At 42.5% G+C, this 23,615-nt stretch overlaps 1 protein-coding gene across 1 annotated transcript in view; it reads left to right on the forward strand.

Annotated features, from left to right (window-relative positions):
- Positions 1-200: 200 nt before the first annotated feature.
- The window catches only part of LOC126336760 (uncharacterized), a 50,581-nt gene continuing 27,166 nt past the window's right edge, over positions 201-23,615 (forward strand). The window contains exon 1 of the mRNA XM_050000804.1: positions 201-267. Within this exon, the coding sequence (XP_049856761.1) occupies positions 225-267 (43 nt within the window). The 5' untranslated portion in view covers positions 201-224. The remainder of the gene's footprint in view (positions 268-23,615) is intronic.

The raw sequence follows: 23,615 nt of genomic DNA on the forward strand, positions 1-23,615 counted from the left end.
TGAGCGGCAAAACGACTGTGCACGTAACAGGAGACATTCGATGCTGGACGTCAGGTTGAGACGCGGGGTTCCGTAGCGCCGGGAGGGCGCGGGAGCCGAGCTGCCGTGGCGGGGTGAGGCCGCTTGCCCGGCCCGCCGCACCCTTGACTTTTATCCCGGCCGCCAAGGCCGGCCCGCGGCTGCCAGAGCGCGCGGCGTGGTGTTGCGCGCCAGTCGCCGCCACCATGTCTTCGCGAGCGGCCGCGCTGCTGCTCCTCCTGCTCTCAGGTGAGCCGCGCCGCGCAGCTGCGCACTCGCCGCGGACACGCGCGACGATGAGCTTCAACCAAAGGAGAGTAGAAACCGATCTTTAGCCGCCCTCGTTTGTACTTTGCAAACCGCCCTACCGTACGTGAAGGAGGGTACTTTGTCACTTCCCGCCTTTCCCCTTCTAGTCGCCAATAGTGCGCGAGAAAAACAATTGATAGTAAGCCTTCGTGTGGGTTCTAACCTTTCTAACTTGACGTCTTTCCATGATATATATGTACCAGGAAAGAATGTATTAGTACGTACCCTCTCAAAATTTTAACAGAGAAGAACATCGTGATGCACAACGACTCTCTTGTAACGTCTGCCACGGGCGTTGAATGTGCATCTCCGCGACGCTTTCCGGCTTACAACTTCTATATTTACATGACTGCTCTGAAATTCGCACTCATATTTGGCAGAGCGTTTGCAGAATCACTTCCACACTATTTCTTCACTGTTCCACTGACGCATAGCAAAAAAATGGCGCTGAACATTATGGGACTTAACATCACAGGTCATCAGTCCCCTAGAACTTAGAACTACTTAAACTTAACTAACCTAAGGACAGCACACACATCCATGCCCGAGGCAGGATTCGAACCTGCGACCGTAGCGGTCGCGCGGTTCCAGACTGAAGCGCCTAGAACCGCTCGGTCACAACGGCCGGCTGACGCATAGCACCTGCGAAAAATTAACCTTCAGTCTTACCGTATGACCCATGATTTATTTTATTGCGATAGTCATTTCTCCCTACGTAGATCTAAGTCATAAAATATTTCGGCATTCGGAAGAGAAAGTTAGTGGTCGAAATTTCGAGAAGCTGGCCTGGGTGACCGAGCGGTTCTAGGCGCTACAGTCTGGAACCACACTACCGCTACGGTCGCAGGTTCGAATCCTGCATCGGGCATGGACGTGTGTGATGTCCTTAGGTTAGTTAGGTTTAAGTAGTTCTAAGTTCCAGGGGACTGATGACCTCGTAAGTTAAGTCCCATAACGCTCAGATCCATTTGCACCAATTTCGAGAAAATATGTCACCGCAAGGAAAACTGCCTTTGTTTTAAAGAATATCAAACCAACTCGCTTAACACGTTCGTCACACTCTCTTCCCCACTTTGCGGTAATATGAAACGAGCTTCTCTTCTTGAAACTTTTTCAATATCCTCTTTTAGTCCTATACAATAAGGCTTCCATGCCCCCCAACAATAGACCAGAAGACCATGTACCAACGTAGTGCAGACAGTCTGTTTGGTAGTTTTGTTACAGCTTCTAAGTGTTTTGCCAATAAAACGCGGTCTGTCGTTCGCTTCCCTACAACAGTTTGTGTGTCATGATTCCACTTCAATTTTTTTTATTTTTTATTTATTTATATATTTTTTTGGTAGTTGTTATTCCTGGGTCAACTGCCACTGTTATCACCCGGCACATATATTGTGTACATCTTTTTACAATTACATTTTGGTTTCCTGTTGACTGTATTACACAGTGAACGATAACATCATCTGCAATCAGTCTAATAGGGCTCCTCAGATTGTCTGTTAAAACGTTTATATTGATTACTAACAGTAGAAACTCTGTAACTCTTCGTTGGGAGCCCCGCATGATGACTTCGCGTCAGTTACTACAAACTGTCATTTTTCCAACAGGTAATCAACAATGCAGAGCCATAACTGAGGATGACACTCCATCGGCCCGCAATCTAATTAGCCTCCTCAGTCCTTACGTAATATATATACTACATCTGACTTTCATTTTTATTTTTCTTGCTCAGGAAATAAACTAACCCCGTTGTGCTTGACTGTGGCATATACTTTATCCAATTTGAGGCCTGCTCCTTCGGAATGCAAATACCGCTTATAGGCATTGCGTGCGTTCACTGCTCGGTAAGTTCTGGGAATGTTCAGCTGTCTGCGGTATAGCGTGGCGCAACACATCTATACTCTGCATAGCACTACGAAGTGCGTTGTGGAGACTACGTCCCATTGTGCAAGTTGCTGGGGCTTTTCCTCGTTCCATCCACATATGGAGCCTCGGAAGACTGATTCACTGTCTCTGTGCGCGCTGTAATTAATCTTATCTTGACCTCAAAATCCTCATAGGAGGCTGCTGTAGTATATAACTGGAGTCGTCATTCAAAGCTGGCTCTTGAAACTTTGTAAGACGGCCTTCCCGGCCTAGTTAACTCCTATTCTCAAGAGTCTGCCAGTTGAGTTCTTCCAGCATCCTCGTGTCACCCCACCGCGGGTCAAACAATCCTATGACTATTCGTGCTGCCCTTCTCTGTATACGTTCTGTGGCCCCTGCTAGTCCCACACACTTCAGTAATATTGTACGGTGGGTCGCACACTTATTTGCAAGCGACCTCTTTTCTAGACTGTATTTTCCTTGTATCCTACGAATAAAACAACGTCTCTTACCTGCTTTACCCAAGACTGTGATCGTTCCATTTCATGATCCTACAAGGTATTACACCCAGGTATTTGTATGAGCTGATCGATTTCAGCTGTGACTCATTGATACTATAGTCATAGCCTACTACACTTTTTGGTTTTGTGCAATGAGTAACTTTACACCGCTGAGCGTTTAAAGCAAGCTGCCAAGCTTTGCACCACTTTCAAACGCCCAGCCGTTATAGCTTAAATGACACTCACTCAAAGAATGCACAACGACCCGATTAGCCTGAAACGAATCAAAGTACTTCTAAATGAAACGTATACTACTCCAATTATTAACAAGAAATGGGTCTGTATTATCAAATCTAGTAGTTCGCTGGGCCCATCTCCGTAATTGAACATTAAATGACAATGCGGAATTATTGCAATTAGATAATCAATGAGTGTCTGAGTATGCGTGAAGCTTTTTTCGGACAGTATTTCATTACAGATAACCACATCATGTACACAGAGTCTGAGGTTACTATTGATACTGTTTGTCAGGTCATTAATACACAACATGAGCAGAGCACATCCGAAGTTATTTTTATATCTGTCGCTGATTCTTCATCCGACATAACTTCGTGCTTTCTTCCCTCCCAAAAAATCCTCATTCCAGTCACAAACTTCACTTAAGAGTCCATACTAATGCACGTTTGATACTAAGCGTAGCTGTGATACTGAATCAAACGCTTGTCTGAAATCGAAAAATACTGAACCCTTACAGCACTACCGAGATCGGGCGTACATAAGCAGACCTCCGACGCATAAAGGGTAATGTGTTTGTCAAGGCTACCGTGAGAAGACCTTCGGCTGTTATGATTTCGTTCTCGTTGGTCGCATCCGCGCAAGTGAATGCTGTATTCCCATTCTGTTATTTTCCGGAAGCCGTGGAGAGTATTTAGAAGATTTCGTCTCCTTAGTATTGTTTCCAGAGGACTGTCTTGGCGGTTGTTAATGCATATGACGTATGTTAGCTGCCTCTAAGCAAATATTCTGTTATTGATAGGAATAGGGTTTTCAGATTCAAGTAACAGGAGCGCGTGATCTTATCCCATTATTCGTTCACAATACGTGTTTTAGCTGGCTCCCTTAGCTGCAGTCGGTAAGGCGAGTTTGTGAAATAATGTGTGGGTTTGAGTACCACCGTGGGCATCCCTGCGTATTTTGGAAAATAATTCGTTCTTGAAAGTGCTGCCATACTATCTTCCAGCAGCGACTAAGTGTCCAGCTGCCCACATAATCACTGAAGCTCACCGTTGTGTCAGCTTATTCTAAAAAGATACACACGCAGGTCACACGAAGGGGCGCAACACTGAAGATCACATATCTCAGTTTATCTTCTACCGTTTGAAGTTCACAAAGACATCTTATCCAAACCGCTTCTTCCAATCTAGTGTTTTGCTCAGAATCGAAATGTATGGAAGTTGTAGCCGTGTATGAGGCACACGTAGGAGGCAATTAACTCCTGTAGGCTTGCATCAGTCGCTTTGGAGAACGTCAGCTGACTACATACAATTCATTCCACTGACACAAGGTTGCTAGGGTAATTATTTTAATCGAAGGACGAAGGTGAACATACGATGGATTTTTGGCTGCGTGATGTCATCTTGCTTAATACTACGATCCCAATTAAACCAATAAAAGCTCAAAAATAAATGTAGAGCTGAAACGGTACTTGATTGATTGGTACGGGAGTAGCTCTGTAAAATTTAACATGTCATAGCCCACTTTCTCACCGAATTTCCTTCAGATGGTCTCCTTGCATTTGTGCTGCGTTGTTACGGATGTGGGTTATACCAAGGAGCAGCGGTTTCACTCACTGACCCAGAGCCATCGTCCTCAGTCTGCGCGTCCCTGGGAGCTACTTAGCGACTGCGGCCGACGACCTGCTTCAGTCGCAGTTTTCAAGGCTTCTTTGCCGGTCTGGTTCCCTCCCTTAGAATAGCTCTGCGGAGCGGGTAATTCTCTGTCAGAAGTTAAACTACTCTACTGTGTAAATGCATACAGTAGTTTGTCAGTTTAGGCCCACTAGGAAACTAAGGTCAATCTCATTAACTCTGTTCACTGCTTGATGTATTTTGATCTTGAAACGATTTAGGGTCTTCAATAAATAGGGTTATGTGTTTTGCTTTATTTTCATTATAGTAAGGTAAATTAAAGCTCAAGATCGCCTTAGTGAGCAATACCGCCCTCAAATCAGTGCTAAACATGGCCAGAGTATTTCGGCAACCAGTAAACGCCAGAGGAAGCACCGTGTGCAAAACATCTTCTTAGATTAACATGAAGTCCCAGTACTAGCTACTAACACATTTATATTAAACTAAATTTCAATTACATATCCTACTATACAACAAACACAACACTTCACACAGAACTTTTTACATTATTACGCACATTTAAGCACACTCCTTCCTTAGTGATCGTCGTTAAGTCTGTTACTGAATGGATCTTGTGTATACGTGCCTCTCGTCTATGTATAACAGAACCAGAAAATGTCCCACTTCGTTGTAGTAATCCGACATGTAATACATGACTATCACAGTGAACCGAAATTCTCACATACCGTACAGAGCGATTTGAAGCATACTAACAGTGCAAAAGTGACTTCAACATACATTCGTGCTATACATATTTTCGGTAGATAGAAACGTAACTAGGCAGCACTGTAATCACATGTCTCACAAGCGTCTTAATTCAGTGCTGTGTTGTAGCGTAGTACGGTTAGTGCAGTAGGCAGAGTTTGGCATTAGAGTAGTCGAGTTGGACAATTCCGAGTCTAGGTGTAACTCCTTTTGTTTCCTTGTTTTGATCTCTCCAATAATGCTGTAGCACACACTGTTTCTTAAATGATATATACCTAACAACAACTATTTCTTAATCGTTGCAAATAACAATTATGCCGGGGGGCCTAAGGCGCCTTGTCACGGTCTGCGCGGCTCCCCCCGTCGGAGATTCGAGTCCTCCCTCGGGCATGGATGGGTGTGTGTTGTCCACAGCATGAGTTAGTTTCTGTGAGATTAAGTAGTGCGTGAGCTTAGGGACCGATGCCCTCAGCAGTTTAGTCCCATAAGACCTTATCACAAATTTCCAAATTTAACAATTATGCGTCAGATACGTCAGAAATTCTCACGTAGAGAAATAATCTGTTGAAAATAAATATGATTAAAATCATCAATATGAAAATGTTAGACATGTGTATCACACTGGGTGAGAGCGACCTGTTGTAATATTTTAAATAGACTATAAGTGACAGCATGTCTTTCAATGCACTCTCAGTGCTGTGTTAGTATTAAATAATAGCTCATCTGTTTTGTATAAAACTTACTCTAATTGCCGTATAATAAATGAGATAGAAATTACCATATCACGCAATGTAAAATTAGAAAACAATAAAAGCTGCACCTAGATCCGTAATCGAACCGTCCAACTCGAGTGTTGTAAGGCAATACACTACCCACTGCTGCCAAACTGGCTTTCTTTCTAGGCGGAAATATGCCCTAACAGAAGTTTGGTACAGTCATACTTGTACGGTTAGCATGCAAGGAATCACGGTATTGCATCTGAGTGCGCGAGTTTTGAGTCTCCTATGCATTAGAATTGCAGCCAAGCTTTCGAGCGACGAGTCAATTACCTTCAGTTGTGTGATCTAAACTTTTAAATTTATACCAGACATCTATTGTTCTCTAGACTAATACTCGGCAAACCATCTCATTCAGGATCGCGGAACGTACTTAGCACCGTTGGTGGTCATTTCTTTTCCTGTTCCACCACGAAAATGGAGGGAGGCAACAATAACTGCACGTATGCCTTATATAAGCCGACGTCCCCCTTGCAATCCCCCCACTACTAAACGTCTTAATAGCGTTCCAAGAAAATTAAAATATAGCCTTTAGTCCTGCCGTTTCTGTTGCACATTTATTTTTATTGTGAGTATTTGATCATCTTCAGAACCATGTAAGCAACATGCCCTATGCATACAGATCTACTCAGCACAATGACTTACATAAAATTTCCCTTCTACACTACACTCTTGTATACAGAATACGTCTTTCCTTTCAAAAACCACCTATTCTTACCCCAAGGATTTTCGTCTAGGCTCATGGAGCATTTTCGTAGCTCACTCTTACTGAACGATCTGCATGTTAACAAATCTAGTAGCAGACCTCTGAACTGCTATGATTTCTTTCTTTAATGCGACTTGGTGGTGTCCCAAAGACTCAAGCAGTATTCAAGAATGGGTCACACTGTGTTACGTACGCATTCTCTTTTACACGTGCAGTGCACTTTATCAGGGCTCGTCAAATAATCCTTAGCCGCTCCTTCGCTTTGCCCACGACTGATCTTATGTACTTCTACCATTTCGAGTCGTTTCTCAGCACTATGCCTAAATATTTAATCGATGTGCCTGAGGCAAGCGGTATGCCGTTATTACCGTATGTCCTGTCTTTGCGACTAAATGAAACGTAATTTGTTATTTTTCATGCGTGTTTCGCTTCTTTAAATGATGAATCTTCTTCAGCGGCCCTTAATACAGTTTTTTTTTTAATACATAATACAGAGTGACAATTGAACTGTATGGAAAGAAACGTAAATTAGTTATAAACTGCGGCGTGCACACGCTTTATTCAACATGTAACCGTCACTACAGATATTCGAATTTAGGTTCCGACATGTTCGATATGGTCGCCATCATTGGTTATGATGTGGCACAGACGAATAGCGAAATTCTGCATGACCCGCTTAAGTTTCGGAACATGAATGTTATCGATGACCTCCTGAATGGCTGTTTTCAGCTCAGCAACGGTTTTGGTATTGTTGCTGTATACCTTGCCTTTAATACAGCCCAACAAAAAGGAGTTGCATGAAGTTCAGATGCGGAGAATGTGGTGGCCAATCGACACCCATGGAAGTGGTCTCTGCGTCCTGCAAGAGTCAGAAAGCGGTCCTCAAAGTTCTCCTCCTGGACGTGAAACACTCTCCTGCTTCAATGGGGTCGAGCTCAGTTTTGCATGAACCACATCTCGCCGAAATGAGGGTCACATTAGATAATGAGTGTGAAATCATCTTCCAAAACCTTCACCTACCGAATATCGCACCGATTATTCCGTGACTGAACATCGCACATTCCACAGTCAGCCGTTGAGGGCAAAGAGACTTCTCGATCGCGAAATGCTGATTCTCAGTCTCACAAATGCGGCAATTTTGCTTATTGACGAACACGTCCAAATGAAAGTGGGCTTCGTCGCTCAACCAAACCATGCGTGCGCATACTAATTCCCATCATGCCCTGAGGCCAACCGTGCAGTTTCAACGTCCTAACGCAAACCGTTCAGAAGCTATGAAGATTTTATTTCTTATATTTCAGTACCTGTCACCCTGTACATTATGCATTAATTACAAGTGTGTTACTATGTTACGTTATCTCATGGTATTCTCTTGTTTATCCGGTTAGAAACGACTTTTGCAGCACAAGTTTCGTGAGCTAACGCCATAGTTTGGTGTTATTTACAATTTCCCATATTGGTAGTCCATGTGTATAGTCCTGGATATATGTTTACTCGGTTCCCATGCTCCAGATGACCGATTTCTGTCGTTTTATCGCCCATATTTATAACAACACTTCAAGTTGCACTTTCCAGTGTGTGTTGAGCATGTGTGTGTTTACAGTGTGTATTGTTGCCAACCGTCGGTGTGTGTTTATCTTTCGTCCTTTATTTGCTTGGTCTGTGTAGTTTGATATTTGTTCATTTCTTTTATGTACGTCTGTGTTTGTTCTATGTGAAGGTGTTCAAATGGTTCAAATGGCTCGGAGCACTATGGGACTTAACATCTGAGGTCAACAGTCCCCTAGAACTACTTAAAGCTAACTAACCTAAGGACATCACACACATCCATGCCCGAGGCAGGATTCGAACCAGCGACCGTAGAGGTCGCGCGGTTCCAGACTGAAGCTCCCAGAACCGTTCGGCCGCAACGGCCGGCTGTGAAGGTGTTGTTCTTTATGTGAGTGGAGATTTTGTGTTTGTGTGTGTGTGTTTGTGTGAGTGAGTGAGAGAGAGAGAGAGAGAGAGAGAGAGAGAGAGAGAGGGAGGGAGGAAGAGGGCTCTCCCCCCCCCCACACACACACATACATACACGAAGAATATCAGCTTCACACATAAAACACACACACACACACACACAAAACAAATGAAAAAGTTTCAAACTAAATACACCACACACAAAGAAGGATGAAAGACAAAAATACCGTCACAGTTGGCGACACTACGCACCATAAACACATACACGCTCAGCACACACTCGAAAGTGCAACTTGAAACATTGTAGTAAATGTGGCCGAGAAACCACCGGAAATCGACCATGTGGAGTATGGAGACCGAGTAAACATTTCTGCAGGACTACACACATGGACTGCCAACAGGGGAAATCATACGTAACACCAAACGATAATGCAACTTCATGAAACATATGCTGCAAAAGTCGCTTGTAATCAGAAAAACAAGAGAATAATACTGGATAACTTAACATAGTAATATACTTATAACTCCTATGTAATGTATTTATTATACACACATCAAAAAAAGTTTTGCATCACCTCGGTTCCGAGAGTTTCGGAACCGGCACAGAAAATTGGAATAGAGATCAACATAACATCATTTCCTCCCTTTTTATTGCTCGTGAAAACCACACATTGCATGTTGTACCACCATATAGCGAGACGAGATTGCTGTACACGCTGGTACCTCTAGTAGCACGTCCTCTTGCATTGATGCATGCCTGTATTCGTCGTGGCATACTATCCACAAGTTCATCAAGGCACTGTTGGTCCAGATTGTCCCACTCCTCAACGGAGATTCGGCGTAGATCCCTCAGAGTGGTTGGCGGGTCACGCCTTCCATAAACAGCCCTTTTCAATCTACCCCAGGCATGTTCGATAGGGTTCATGTCTGGAGAACATGCTGGCCACTCTAGTCGAGCGATGTCGTTATCCTGAAGAATGTCATTCACAAGATGTGCACGATGAGGGCGCGAACTGTCATCCACGAATCATGCACCCCATTGCGCACAGTTCGAATCGTAACACGACGTCCTGTGACTCCACGAAAAGCGTTATTCAACATGGTGGCGTTGCTGTCACAGATCCTCCAAGCCATAATCCGTAGGCAGCGGTCATCCACTGCAGTAGTAGCCTTTGGGCGGCCTGAGCGAGGCATGTCATCGACAGTTCCTGTCTCTCTGTATCTCCTCCATGTCGGAACAACATCGCTTTCGTTCACTCCCAGACGCCTGGACACTGCCCTTGTCGAGAGCCCTTCCTGGCACAAAGTAACAATGCGGACACGATATAACTGCGGTACTGACCGTCCAGACATGGTTGAACTACTGACAACACGAGCTCTGTACCTCTTTCCTGGTGGAACGACTGAAACTGATCGGCTGTCGGACCCCCTCTGTCTAATAGGCGCTGTTCATGCGTGGTTGTTCACATCTTTGGGCGGGTTTACTGACATCTCAGAACAGTCAAATGGACTGTGTCTGCGATATAATATCCACAGTGAACGTCTATGTTGAGGAGTTCTGGGAACCGGGATGATGCAAAACTTTTCTTGATGTGTGTACATAGAAACGAACATCTATTAAAGGCCACTGAAGATGATCCATATATAAAAGAAGTGAAAGGCGTATGGCAAAAAACAAACTGCCTTCCATTTAATTGTAAGGGCAGAACTAATCTCCAATAATTTTGAAGCAACTAAGCAACGAAGGAAGACGGAAAAAATGAGGACATTACAGAAATGTTTATAACACCTATCCGCTGTACATTTATCCACAAAAGATGACTGTTTCCAGTTCAGTGTTGATTGAATAGAAAATCGTCGGAAAATTATTTGCTGTAAGTATTAATTTGGGCAGACAGTGTTGTGTACATAGTTCCACGTAGTCAGCGCGTACCCAACTTTCCCACTAGAGCGCGCCCCGCTAAGCACAACAGCGCAGGCGCAGCGATCGTCCGTCTCTGCACTACGAGATGGCGCTGCCACAGAGACGGACCAAATTCTGCTTCCGCCGATCCGAATATTAATATCTAACGCAGCCAATGAGATTGCTGCTAACGTAGAACCTTTTCTCCTCGTGGATCACACTCGTGCAGTGATACATGAACGCGCAGGGTATTATAATGAGTGTACAGACCTCCGATTAGTCAGTCTGATATTTGTCTGCAACAGTCTGTACGAGTTCTACATTTGTCTGTACCAGTCTATAGTCAAGTTTCAGTCTGCACCTAATAAGATTACCATATTCCCGTACATAGCCAAGAAGATAAATGTATAGACACTTTTAACAAGTAATAGAGATATATGTGAGAATAAGATTAACGTACCAATACCAAAGGAACTTCAGATTCTCAATTGTAAACAGCATCCAGAACCAAGTTAAGTAATTTTTATGCTTGTTATTGTTTTAATAAATGTATGTGAAAATTAATCAAGTTCTGTTTAAAGTTGGTCACCGTCAATCTGCTACTCTAAGTGTGCAAGTGGTATTTCTATCGTCTGACCTAACAGCAGAAGATAAACATGCCACGATAAGACTACGAGGCAAATTGCTGACATTCACCTACTTCGTTAGAGCGGCAAGTCAAATAATCTGATGGTGTGTGTACTGAAGGTCTTACAATACGCACACCACAGACAGTAAGAAACGTATATCAGAGGGGGACAGGGAGTCTGCTCTTTAGAAAGCAGCTGCCGCTCGGCAGAACCACACAGCTGCGCAACGCTATGGGTCGGAGAAGTGTGCGGGGCAGGACAGGAGAGGCCGCAAGAAGTCGGCGCTCCTGCTCGGGCTGGCGGCCGCGGTCGCTGCCCTGTCACAGACAGGTGGACGGTGACGGCCCGCGCAGCCAGCAGCCACCGTAGAAGGACAGCCTGCCCAGTAACTGGTCACCGGCTGGCGTCTGCACAGCCAGTTGCGGCTCTTGTAACGACTGAAAACTAAACAGAAGCTACAGAGAATTTCGATTATTACTTGCACTTTCTGTGATCCTGTTCCGGGTGATATCCTGATAACACCGGGTGCCATTTTTTCAGGGACACGCGAAGTCGCCGAAGGGGCGTCCAACTGAAAGATTTGCACCGGGCTGTTGACCCTTGCGATGCTATTATTATTATTATTATTATTATTATTATTACTAGCTGGCCAGGTGAACTCTGTTCCGCCTTAAAGCCAATAAATAATCAGATTTCGGATGTTAAGTTCAATTTTTTATTAGGAAATACAAATAAAAAGATAAGTATTTTAATGATTCTTCATTCGTTATGTTTTTTCGTGCATAGCTTCCAATCTTCAATTAAGTACCTTGTGATACACGACATTTTTTATTATCAGGCACAAGAACAAACAACGCAGATGGTCTTCCGACCAGTGAACATGCCACATATATAACATCTTGGGTTGTCGGGTGTTCTGCCGAATATCAGCGTCGTACTTGCACGATATTTCGGTCACGTAGCTCGTAAGTTTCATCAGGTGCGACCTGAGACTCAGTCTAAGGACAAATACACACACCCATGCCCGAGGGAGGACTCGAGCCCCCGTCGGGACCAAGCCAGTTATAAAATGGAGTATGTGGCGTTACGCACACGTCATATATTACAGATTTAAAAATTGAATTCACACTGCACGAGTAGCAAGCCAACTTTTAGACAATTACTTTCTTTGGCGCAGCCAATTAAAAATTTTCAATCTAACACCGAATGCTGGTTACGCTACACTTTCACTACCATAAACTTCATTTTACAAAGCAGTAAAAATATTATTGAATAAATGTTGAAATAAATGTTCTCAGGTCCTGCTGTATTGTCAGAAACGCATTTGCACGTCGTCACATGGTCTCGAACGAAGCAGGCGTCATGTTGATTTACTTGTCTGTGAAACTGTGCCGTATTTGGTGGTTTCCATATTTTTGCTTGCGACGTATGAAGAAACGCAGTTTAATTGATGCACCGCATTAACGATCTCTCCAAAACGCGTCATCTTTGGCGCGATGTGCTGTGTAAAATTGTAGGAGATGTGACGTTGAATTCAAGTTGTAAGAAATGAGGAATTCATTATTGAGGGAAAGGGTATTTTTGGCGCTGAAACCATAAAGCTTTTGGAAAACATGAAGAGAGGAATACATCAAGCACAGGTGAAGGTAACAATACAACACCTTGCATGGGTTTGCAGTTTTGAACTACGATGAATACTCTTACGGGCACAGATACACGTAAGTCGGTGTTCAGAGTCCTAAGTTCTTGTTTCAACCCCAGGATGACTAACGCTGACAAGGCCTATCTCAAAAGTGTAGATATTCTGAATAGACACAAACATCTTCATAATTTAGTCAAAAAGTCATTTTCGGTGTGAGCAGAAAACATTGTCAAATGTATACCGTTGTACTGAAGAAAGTTTGGCATCCACTTTGAAATCCAGGCCGTAAGAGACAGCTTTGACACTGTCGTGAAGTGTTGTTGAACCAGCAGTATAAGAACTTGGAATTCATGTCAACACTTCCTTTTCAAATATTCTCAGTAGAGTACGGTAGAATAATGAAGCTTTTATTCAGCCGGCTTAAATCCAGACATTTGCCGCACAATGGTTTTGAAGAAGTACTGCTGTTCCGTAGAAGCACGGCTAACCTTAACCACACATCGAAAACAGTTACCACATGTGCGCCATCACCATTTCACTTGCAAATCGCTAGCGGTCGTCAGACATGCAAACAACTGGCGCCTTGTGTCATCCAAGGCCACAGCTCGAACTTGAATTTCCTACTTGATGGGAAGGTGAATAGCAAGACTGACGGCAAGTGACTGCTTACGTCATCAGCATGCTCGTGGCCTTCAACCTGGTTATCCCTACGTTTGCAGCAAAGTTCATTTTAATTGTCCGTTTCTCATCTCGACAGCTCTCAGGGGAAAAAAAAAACAGGATACAATATGAACAATACTGGTGTAGTCCTTCAAAGGTGAAAGATCTTGACTCCTGTTATTCGTGGAAGACATGTAATACCAGTTTAGAAAATTGACGATTCTGTGCTAATAGCCTTGCAAACTGTTATAGAAAATGACAGCCATTGCTTTTAATATTGTTAAAGCTGCGATAATTGCATGCAAGAAAACTGTTTGGACTCATAAAGTCCTTTAAACTGGTTTTCTAGTTCGCTCTTTTTCTGTTTTACTTACTACGGAATCGTTATTTGATAACAAATACTTTTTGCTCACAGTTTAGTAAAAGTAATAACACATTTTCTACGCATGTTTGGCCGGGTAGTGCGGAGGGTGAGAAGCAATGATCATCTTTAAACTTTCGTAATTACAAGAAGGACTGAAGACACATAACAGAATTCTTCACAAAACAAAAATGGATAGTTAGGACTGGCGATGTACAAACACACGAAACGAGTATCGGAAGAAGTGTTAGATGAGGGTTTTGTTTGTAACCTACTCTTTTCAGACTAACAGTTAAAGCAAAGCATTAGAGAACGAATGAGGGACAAAAATAGCAGGAGAATGGGTGAAAACAATTAAATATGCAGACGACCAAATAGTGTTCCCTGAACCAGGGGGAGAATTACAATTTATGACGAATATGATCAAAACATTGGGGAAAAGAAAATGAAGTTAATAAATGTTGGAAAGACCAAATTGGTAAGAATTAGAAAACATGAGGGTTTTACGGAAATGCCATAAAAAGGTAAGTCCTCGGAACTAGTAGATTCTTTTAGGTCCTTAGGATATTTGGTGACAAAAAATGAAATCTGTAGAGGAAAGGTGCCTATTATGAGATAGTTCCCTAATATGAGACATCCCAACTGTGCTCATGTTAGGGGTTGCACTCTGGTGGAGAGTTTCTTAAAGACATCTATTGCGTGCCAGACGACGACACAGCGAATAGGGCGCCATAGTTGAGCCGGACACAGTACGTAGAGGTTGATACAAAATTTCTTGTGTTTGGAGTTTTTGCGACATCGGTGTTAAGACAATATTTCAGCTTAAAGGTGAGTAGATATTACTGCACTCTTTTATTTTTGTTATTTGTGACTGTATTACCTATAATTATTGACAATTAGGTTCATTTTCCAACGAATGTTGTTGGCAAGTGCGTGTTTCTTTGTGTAAGATGGCAAAATTCCTAATATGCGATAGTGTAGGGATCCATAGTTGATACCTATCGCACTTTGGGGGAACTCGTTCTCTCACGATTTGTTATATATAATTTTCGCAATACTATCATGAGATAAGAATATTTTATCATTTATTGTAGTAAAATTTTGGCAACTGCGTTTATTTTAATTCGATTAAATTATCATAAACAGGAATTACTTTGACTAGTCTTATGATCAGAAATTGGAATGTTTTCTGGAACTTTCTTCCAAAGCAGTACTTTACTCAGAAGTTGATCAACATTACTCCAAATTCAAAGTACTTCTTTCACAGTACTTATAAAAAATTCATCGCCATGATGACTCTCTTCAAGAAAGAGATGCCAAAAACGAAAATGAAACTACTGACGGTGATGGTCAAGCTGTCAGCCCGGCAGACATCAGACTTCTCCCACAGATCGCCAAACCACCTGGAGATAGTCAAATAGGTCAAACATCGCGTTATTGCTCTGCTGCGTTACTAACTTGAACTCCTTATGTGAAGCAATTGCAAGAATCTAAATAGAAGAAATCAGAGGGTGAAGCTAAGAAAGCAGCTAGAAAGTTAATGGGGAGAAGAGTGGAAAACCTTCAAATCGTAGACCTAAAGCAGAAGTGATTAGGCATCCGATGTCGATCTTGATGACAGTGGGGATTCAGACAGCACTGATGACGATGACGCAGAGTGTCTGTTCTGTACTGGGCGCTTTTCTGAAGACGAACACGGGGAGAAATGAGCACAGTGCACGAAATGTTATCGCTGGGCTCATGAAGATTGCGGTGTCAGCCTCGGATGTCGTAAATGTAAATGGCTCTGAGCACTATGGGACTTAACTTTTGAGGTCATCAGTCCCCTAGAACTTAGAACTACTTAAACCTTACTAACCTAAGGACATCACACACATCCATGCCCGAGGCAGGATTCGAACCTGCGACCGTAGCGGCCGAGCGGTTCCAGACTGTAGCGCCTAGAACCGTTCGGCTACCCCGCCGGCTGTCGTAAATATATACCTAAGTATTATGGAATTAGTGAAAGATAATAGAAATGAATGAACATGTAAAATTGTTTATTCATATGCCATTGTTCTGTAATAAAATAAGTAAATCAGAATATTATTACTGTCTCATATTAGGAAACCTTGATCTCATTTCTACGAAATGCCTTGTTTGTGAAGATTTAATAACTACTCTGAAAGATTGTTTATTGTTGTAAATACGATATTTGTATGATAAAATTAAATAATGCAAGATATTATTACCATCACAAAAAATACAATTGCACTTACTTTTAGGTCTTTCTCAAGGGTTTACAAAAGTTTGTCTCATATTAGGCACCTTTCTTCTACGGAGGAAACAAGAAGTGGAATATCTATGGGCAAAGGGGCTTATAAAAAGGTGAAAGGTTTATTGACTGTAAAAGGATTTCCGAAAGGAGTAAGTGATTTGCGGAGAGTTTCGTCTGTGAAGTACAGGGCACTGGCTCATGGATATATAGAAAGAAAGAGGAAAAGTACTGGGATACTTCTGAAACGTGATTGTGAAGAAATTTTCCGAAAATGAAATGGACTGAGAAGAATGATAAATGAAGTACTTCTAATAGCAGGAGAGGACGTAAAATTAGTGGAAAGGATAAAAATGAGGAAAAGATCTTGGATGGGATATATGCTAAGACGAATTTTCCAGCAGCGAGAAGCCATCAAAGAACAATTGTAGGGGATGAAAGGAAAAAGAAGACTTGGAATGCTGGTTGATGACATTGAGATGACTCAAGTTAGCAGCATATTAAGAAAGAGGCACACGAAAGAGGAAACTGGAGATTATCCCATCTATACCTGTCATAAGATAGATACGTTAGGCACTAATTGTATTTATTGTATTATTGACACAGTGACAATTTACATTGTATTGACTGACTATTCCGTCGCTTCTTGCTAGGATATTTTATAAGTTATGAATGAAAACACATACAAAACTGATGCCATACTCTACAATATTTGTTATTTATTTCACAAACCGGTTTTCGGCTGTTACGCCCTCATCAGGACAAAATGTAAGTATGTTGTGCAGTGAAATGTCGATGGAGCAAAGATTTTAAAGTAGTGCATCTACAGAGAGCTTCCATTTCCAGAGATGAAAAATTTTAGCGTTAGGTTTAAGAATAAAACAAGATGCATTGTTTCAGTGTCAATGCAACGTAAGATTGTTTAGCTAAGATAAAATATTTATTTGTTTATTTACACGAATTGGCCAACTAAGGACCGCGTTACAAATTCTATTTCATGTTCACTTTTTTCTTTCTGTTCTCTTGGGCTGCCCTCCTGCTGTTTTATTCCTAAGCCTAACGTTATTTTTCATCTCTGGAAATGGAGATACTCTGTAGATGCACTAGTTTGAAATCTTTGCTCCAACAAAATTTTATTGCGCCCGATGCTTTTGCTTGTATCTGATGATGGTGTAACAACCGAAAACCGGTAGGCGAAATAAATAATAAATATTGTACGATATGACACTCGTGTTGTGTGTGTTTTCATTCATAAAGTTATAGTTTAACACATACAGTTAATGCTTAAATGTGCCTGTTGTTGCTTCTTTCCTTATGAAGCTTTTAACCAATCAGGAAGAAAAAAAGTACACAGGCGCAAAAACAGAACCCTCTCGTCTTTCAGTCTGACACTGTGATCATTCCACTACATTAAGCAGAAACAATGTATTCCAGTTCTTGGTATTTCTCTTCCGTCGAAGTATCGTTTTCTGTATTCGTTTTTCGTATAAGATAACTTAAACCATGTCAACGTGTTATCAAAACTCAGAGTGACAGAACCATTACAGTCGGAACAGTTAAAAATTCCCAAAAACGAGGATGCGATGAGTTCCCCATAGCCAGTCCATGCTGACTCACGCATAGTCACGCCGCCTTTATTACCTGAGTCCGCATCTCGCAGTGTACCGTTTGGCGCCGGTGACTTTCGATCGCAAGGTCGCGGTTTCGATTCCCGGTCAGTCAGGGGTTTTATTCCCTCTGGGAGTAGGTGTCTGTGCTGTCCTAATCATTTCAGCTGTATTAACATGTAATTCACTAAAGTGGCGCAACATAGAAAGACAAGAGGCAGGTGGTCGAAGAACACGAGACTGACTCCCTCGGCCAATAATGCCATACGATCTTTTCAGTTGCCGAAAGCCCACGTGTTAGAGAGAGAAGTTAACTACATTAAGTCTAATTGTAATGCAGATACACCCATTACACGCAATGCTGGAATAAATGCACCCAACGGAATGATAAAAGCTATGAAAAATCGCTGCCCTAGCAATGAAACTTAAAGTGGGAAATACGCATCTTATCATTTAAAAATACTAAACACTACCCGGAGGAGACTATCTGACTGAACCAAAGACGTGATTTAAGGAAACTTTTTAATGTGTTATAACAGGGCATGAGAATTAGCAGACAAATAAGTCATGATATCACGGAAGTTACAGACATAGAATATGAATTATGAGCAGTAGATAAGTGGACTACCGATTAGTGGAGTTGTTTGGTGGGGGGTCGGAATTAGCTCATGAGCATTTACCTGAGTTTATGAAATTTAACTCACCTTCCTATCCATCAATTACAGTGATTGCTTGTGTGGCTGAAGAAACCAAGAATCCCATGCAACTGAGAATGCGCTCATGAAAGTGAAACCGAACACGATTCTGAATTAGTAGTTCGCGATGGTGCTAACACGCAGAAGCTGCAAGTTTATGATCACCATTATCGTCGGTGCGATGTGAGTAGATCGGTGACACCGTGTGTGGCTGTAATCAAGTGCGGCTCAGCCGAAGACTTGAACATTGAATCCCACTCTGCTAATGGAGTCTGCTGCTACAGTTGAGAGAGAAGCCTGTGGAAAACCAACGCGTTTAGCGCCATGTCCGAAGACGAACTCCTTAATTCATATCACTAAAGAATTGTATTCCCGCGAAGAAGTTCGGCAGCCGATGCCCTCAAAGTTATATCGGTCCGCCAGTGGCGTAATATTTTCCTTGGTATAAAATATTTTGCCAGACTGCTAGAAGTGGAGAAACGTTAAGAACGAATAATCTCGATTTTCTTCCCCTCTTTTCTAAAAACAAAGAAAAGGCATCCTCTGTTACATCCTACTGACGTCACACCAGTTTTACTCATCGTTGCCATCTGAAGCAGCATCCCCAAGTAACAATCCGTCGGAAAAGTTACAAGATAGTGCTCAAGGCTAGCTCCAACTCTCTCCTTTTTCTGAACGCATAACAAGCGAGAGCTGTTTTGCAGTGTATTTTTCGACACCTCGGAGATGTTTATCAGCTGACTGCGCTTCCTTACCATGGCCCAGAATGGATGCTTTCAGCTCAGTTGTCCCATGTGAATATGACTGTAAACCTTACTATAGGCTGGGTGTCCGTATGATGCTAGCCGACACGACTTTCCCCAAGATAACATGAGAGTAGCTTCTACCTGTCGATCCTCTGCTAGTAATTCTGCGTGGGACACGCTCCTTAGAGCCTCGGGGATTGGTTTTGGCGTGTCACTTTTGCGACTCTCCTGTCCTGTATCGTCAGCACACCCAGAAATGCAAGTGAAATACCCAGCACCAGGTTAATTTAAAGAATTTTAAAAAGAGGAGATGAAATCAGTGCACACAATCCTTGTAATCCCATTAATACGTATCAAAATTTACATAATCAAACTTTACGGTTGAATTATTTATCAGTATGAATGAAAGGAGACAAGTAAAACGGCTTGCCGCTTAACAAGTAGTTAACTGAGACTACCGGTCTTATTCATCTACTGAAACACTAAATGCGATACACATTAAAAATCTACAGTGAAAACGAAACAGCTTTCTTCTAGGATGAGTATAGTAAAATAAACGATTGCAAAAATTAATTGACGTTATTCTTTCAGCATGATTTACAAAGATAACGATACACTCAAAGTCTTCGTGCAAGCAGTGGACAATGTGAAGCTGTAGCACCAATGTTCCATAGTACTCGCAGTAGCAGTATAATAGAGGTAAATGCGTATCAGTGAAGTTTGTGATCCTTTTGTGCATTGAGGCCAGTTTTGTAACTAAATAGTCGTAATACTGGCACTAAAATGACTTTCTGTAACACACCAAAGATGCAAGATCCGTAACTAAAAAACTTGGCTAATCCGCAAAATACATAATTTTACTTGCTATTTTCGTTCCCAAGCATTCTTCTACTATACACTGATCTCCCTTGGAAGGCACACCTTCGTGTCCATCCCTTTGTAATAAAGAATCAATAGCATTTCAAGAAAGATTTATATATCAGTAATATACACATGCATAGTGAAGAGTATCCGTGTCTTCATAAATATTAACTCTGGACACAGTACTGAAAGTTTTAAAGTACATTTACATTGCTTTTATAGTGCTCTTGCTGTTTTCTAGCATGAGCATCATGACAAGAGAGAGAGAGAGAGAGAGAGAGAGAGAGAGAGAGAGAGAGATCAGCTTTTTCACAACAAACTCTGAGACATGGGTAGCGCGTCAGCGATGTAAACTAACTACTCGCTTACATATCTCTGCTCTATTAGCTTCTAAGCCGACCTGTAGTTAGGAAACCGGCCGCTGTGGCCGTGCGGTTCTAGGCGCTTCAGTCCGGAACCACGCGGCTGCTACGGTCCCAGGTTCGAATCCTGTCTGGGGGTACAGATGTGTGTGATGTCCTTAGGTTAGTTAGGTTTAAGTAGTTCTCAGTCTAGGGAACTGATGACCTCAGATGTTAAGTCCCATAGTGCTCAGAGCCATTTTTTTTTTTTTTTGTAGCAAAATTCTGATTTTAAGTTTTATATCACACGACCTAAAATCGAATTTCACTAAGCAACTGTACTACTGCTTAAGAGCAAACATTAAAGGCAGTTTTGTACAGTTTGACGTAGATTGGTGCAACTTTGCATGCGAATTTCTCATACAGGTATGTGCACCACACACAGTTGCGTCGTGCCAAAACTGTTAACTCGGGGGTGTCGAGTCATAACAACATATCTACAAAAGTGGTTTGTGAGATGAAGGCAGGGGAAATTATGCAACACTAGGAACACTATCACTGCCACCACCAGGTTCATGTTGCTGATTATCATGATGTCTCACTGCGGTATGTTGATAATTTTTAATTTTGGTTGAAGATGATGCCTCATGGTTCTTAGACTGCGTTAATATTTATTCAACAATTACCCAACTTTAACATTAAGGCAGTGGTGAAACAGATCGCTATGAGATCAAAAGTATCCGGACGCCTGGCTGAAAATGACTGACAAGTTAGTGGCGGCCTCCCTCGGTAATGCTGGAATTCGATATGGTGTTGGTCCACCCTTGATGAGAGCTTCCACTCTCGCAGGCGTACGTTCGATCAGGTGCTGGAAGGTTTCTTGGGGAATGGCAGCCCATTCTTCACGGAGTACTGCACTGAGGAGAGGTATCGACGTCGATCGGTGAGGCCTGGTGCGAATTCGGCGTTCCAAAACATCCCAAAGGTGTTCTGTAGGATTCAGGTCAGGACTCTGTGTAAGTCAGTCCATTACGAGGATGCTATTGTCTTGTAAGCAATCCGCCACAGGCCGTACATTATGAACAGGTGCTCGATCATGTTGAAAGATGCAATCGTCATCCCCGAATTGCTCTTCAACAATGCGAAGCAAGAAGGTGCTTAAAACATCAATGTAGGCCTGTACTGAGATAGTGCCACGCAAAACAAGAAGGGGTTCAAGCGACCACACCATAACACTACCGTCTCCGAATTTTACTGTTGGCACTACACACGCTGCTAGATGACGTTCACCGGGCATTCGTCATATCCACATTTGGCATCGGATCGCCACATTGTGTACCGTGATTCGTCACTCCACACAACGTTTTTCCACTGTTCAATCGACCAATGTTTACGCTCCTTACATCAAGCGAGTCGTTGTTTGGCATTTACCGGTGTAATGTGTGGCTTATGAGCAGCCGTTCGACCATGAAATCCAAGTTTTTTTCACCTCCCGCCTTTCTGTCATCGTACTTGCAGTGGATCCTGATGCAGTTTGGAATTCCTGTGCGATGGTCTGGATAGATGTCTGCCTATTACACATTACGATCCTCTTCAACTGTCGGCGGTCTCTGACAGTCAACAGACGAGGTCGGCCTGTACGTTTTTGTGCTATACGTGTCCCTTGATGTTTCTTTTTCACTATCATATCAGAAATAGTGGACCTAGGGATGTTCAGGAGTGTGGAAATCTCGCGTACTGACATACCACACAAGTGACACACAATCATCTGACCACGTTCGAAGTCCGTGAGTTCAGCAGAGCACCCCATTCTGCTCTCTCACAATGTCTAATGACTACTGAGGTCACTGAAATGGAGTACCTGGCAGTAGGTGGCAGCACAATGCACCTAATATGAAAAACGTTTGTTTTCGGTGGTGTCCGGATACTTTTGAACACATAGTGTGTACCCAAATGGCCACTTTTGTAGACATTTCGCTACGATTGCAAATTCCCGAACTTGGGTTGCAGAAACTAGCTTCTTGTTTTGCAATCACCTGTGACGATATTATGCATTGTTCACGGACAAATGTGCTAAATTAGGTATGCACGCTTCAACAGTCTCCCAGCATGCGTTTCTTTTGTACGGACAGAAAATATTTCAGACGCTTTTGAGACATAGAAGATACTTATCAGTGACATAAGTTGCCAAATTTACACTCTCGTGTTTCTAGTATTACAGACAAGACTATCACCTTGAACTTCAATAAGAATTCTTAACAAATTCTTCTCTTTCAAATTGCCCTTCCATAAATGTAATTTATTAACAATATCCAGTCTTTGTTTCTCTAGTCGATTTAATAGCCAAGACGAACAGCAGAATTCTAACGGTTTGCCATGAAGAGAGTAACTATCCAAATGTCGCCACATTGGGACAGCATTCCTTACGAGACGACAATGTTTTTAGTACCGTACGCTCACTTTCATGAATAAATCTAATCTGAGCTTACACCTACATCACACTCAATTTGTCCGTGCCTAAGTTACAAACACGCTGTAGTTTCGTTACTAACACCGGTCGTTTAAATAAATGCACCGTACATCACCTTACTAATCAAGGCTGTTTACCTGTGTCATATAGTCTCAATGTTAACGGTGTCACTTTCACCGAGTTGGATGCCGCATCGTGCAACCGTAACATCGGGATGCCTTTCCGCTCGAGTCACGAATATCGTGAGGTCTTCAAGCAGTCGTCAAGCCCTCTAAATCTCTCTAGACAAGAACTAGAAACCGTAAATTATGTCCTTGCAACCACCCCCTCCGAATTCCTCTCCAACCTCCACAATGTCTCCTCGCTCCATCTTGCCACTACTGTATCATCATTTGCACAATTTAGCTAACAAGTCAGTCACGTTTCTTGGGAAGGCAATGTCAAAAGTGGAAATCACTTGTGAAATAACTGAGGGAAAGGCCTACACATACAACGCAAGATTACATTCGAAACAGAGATGCATGCTACGACCTCTCGCCTCTTTGTAGAACTATTAATCGTATCTCGTATTTGAGAAACAGTCTAGAATGGACGGCACGAGTGTGCTGTAAGCAATCACCGCTGTAGTCTGTATTTAACCAGTGTAGGCTGCTATCAATGAACCGATGTGTGTATGTGTGTGTGAATTCATAAGGGACCAAACTTC

Source organism: Schistocerca gregaria, chromosome 1 (genome assembly GCF_023897955.1).
Source record: "Schistocerca gregaria isolate iqSchGreg1 chromosome 1, iqSchGreg1.2, whole genome shotgun sequence".
Lineage (NCBI taxonomy): Eukaryota > Metazoa > Arthropoda > Insecta > Orthoptera > Acrididae > Schistocerca > Schistocerca gregaria.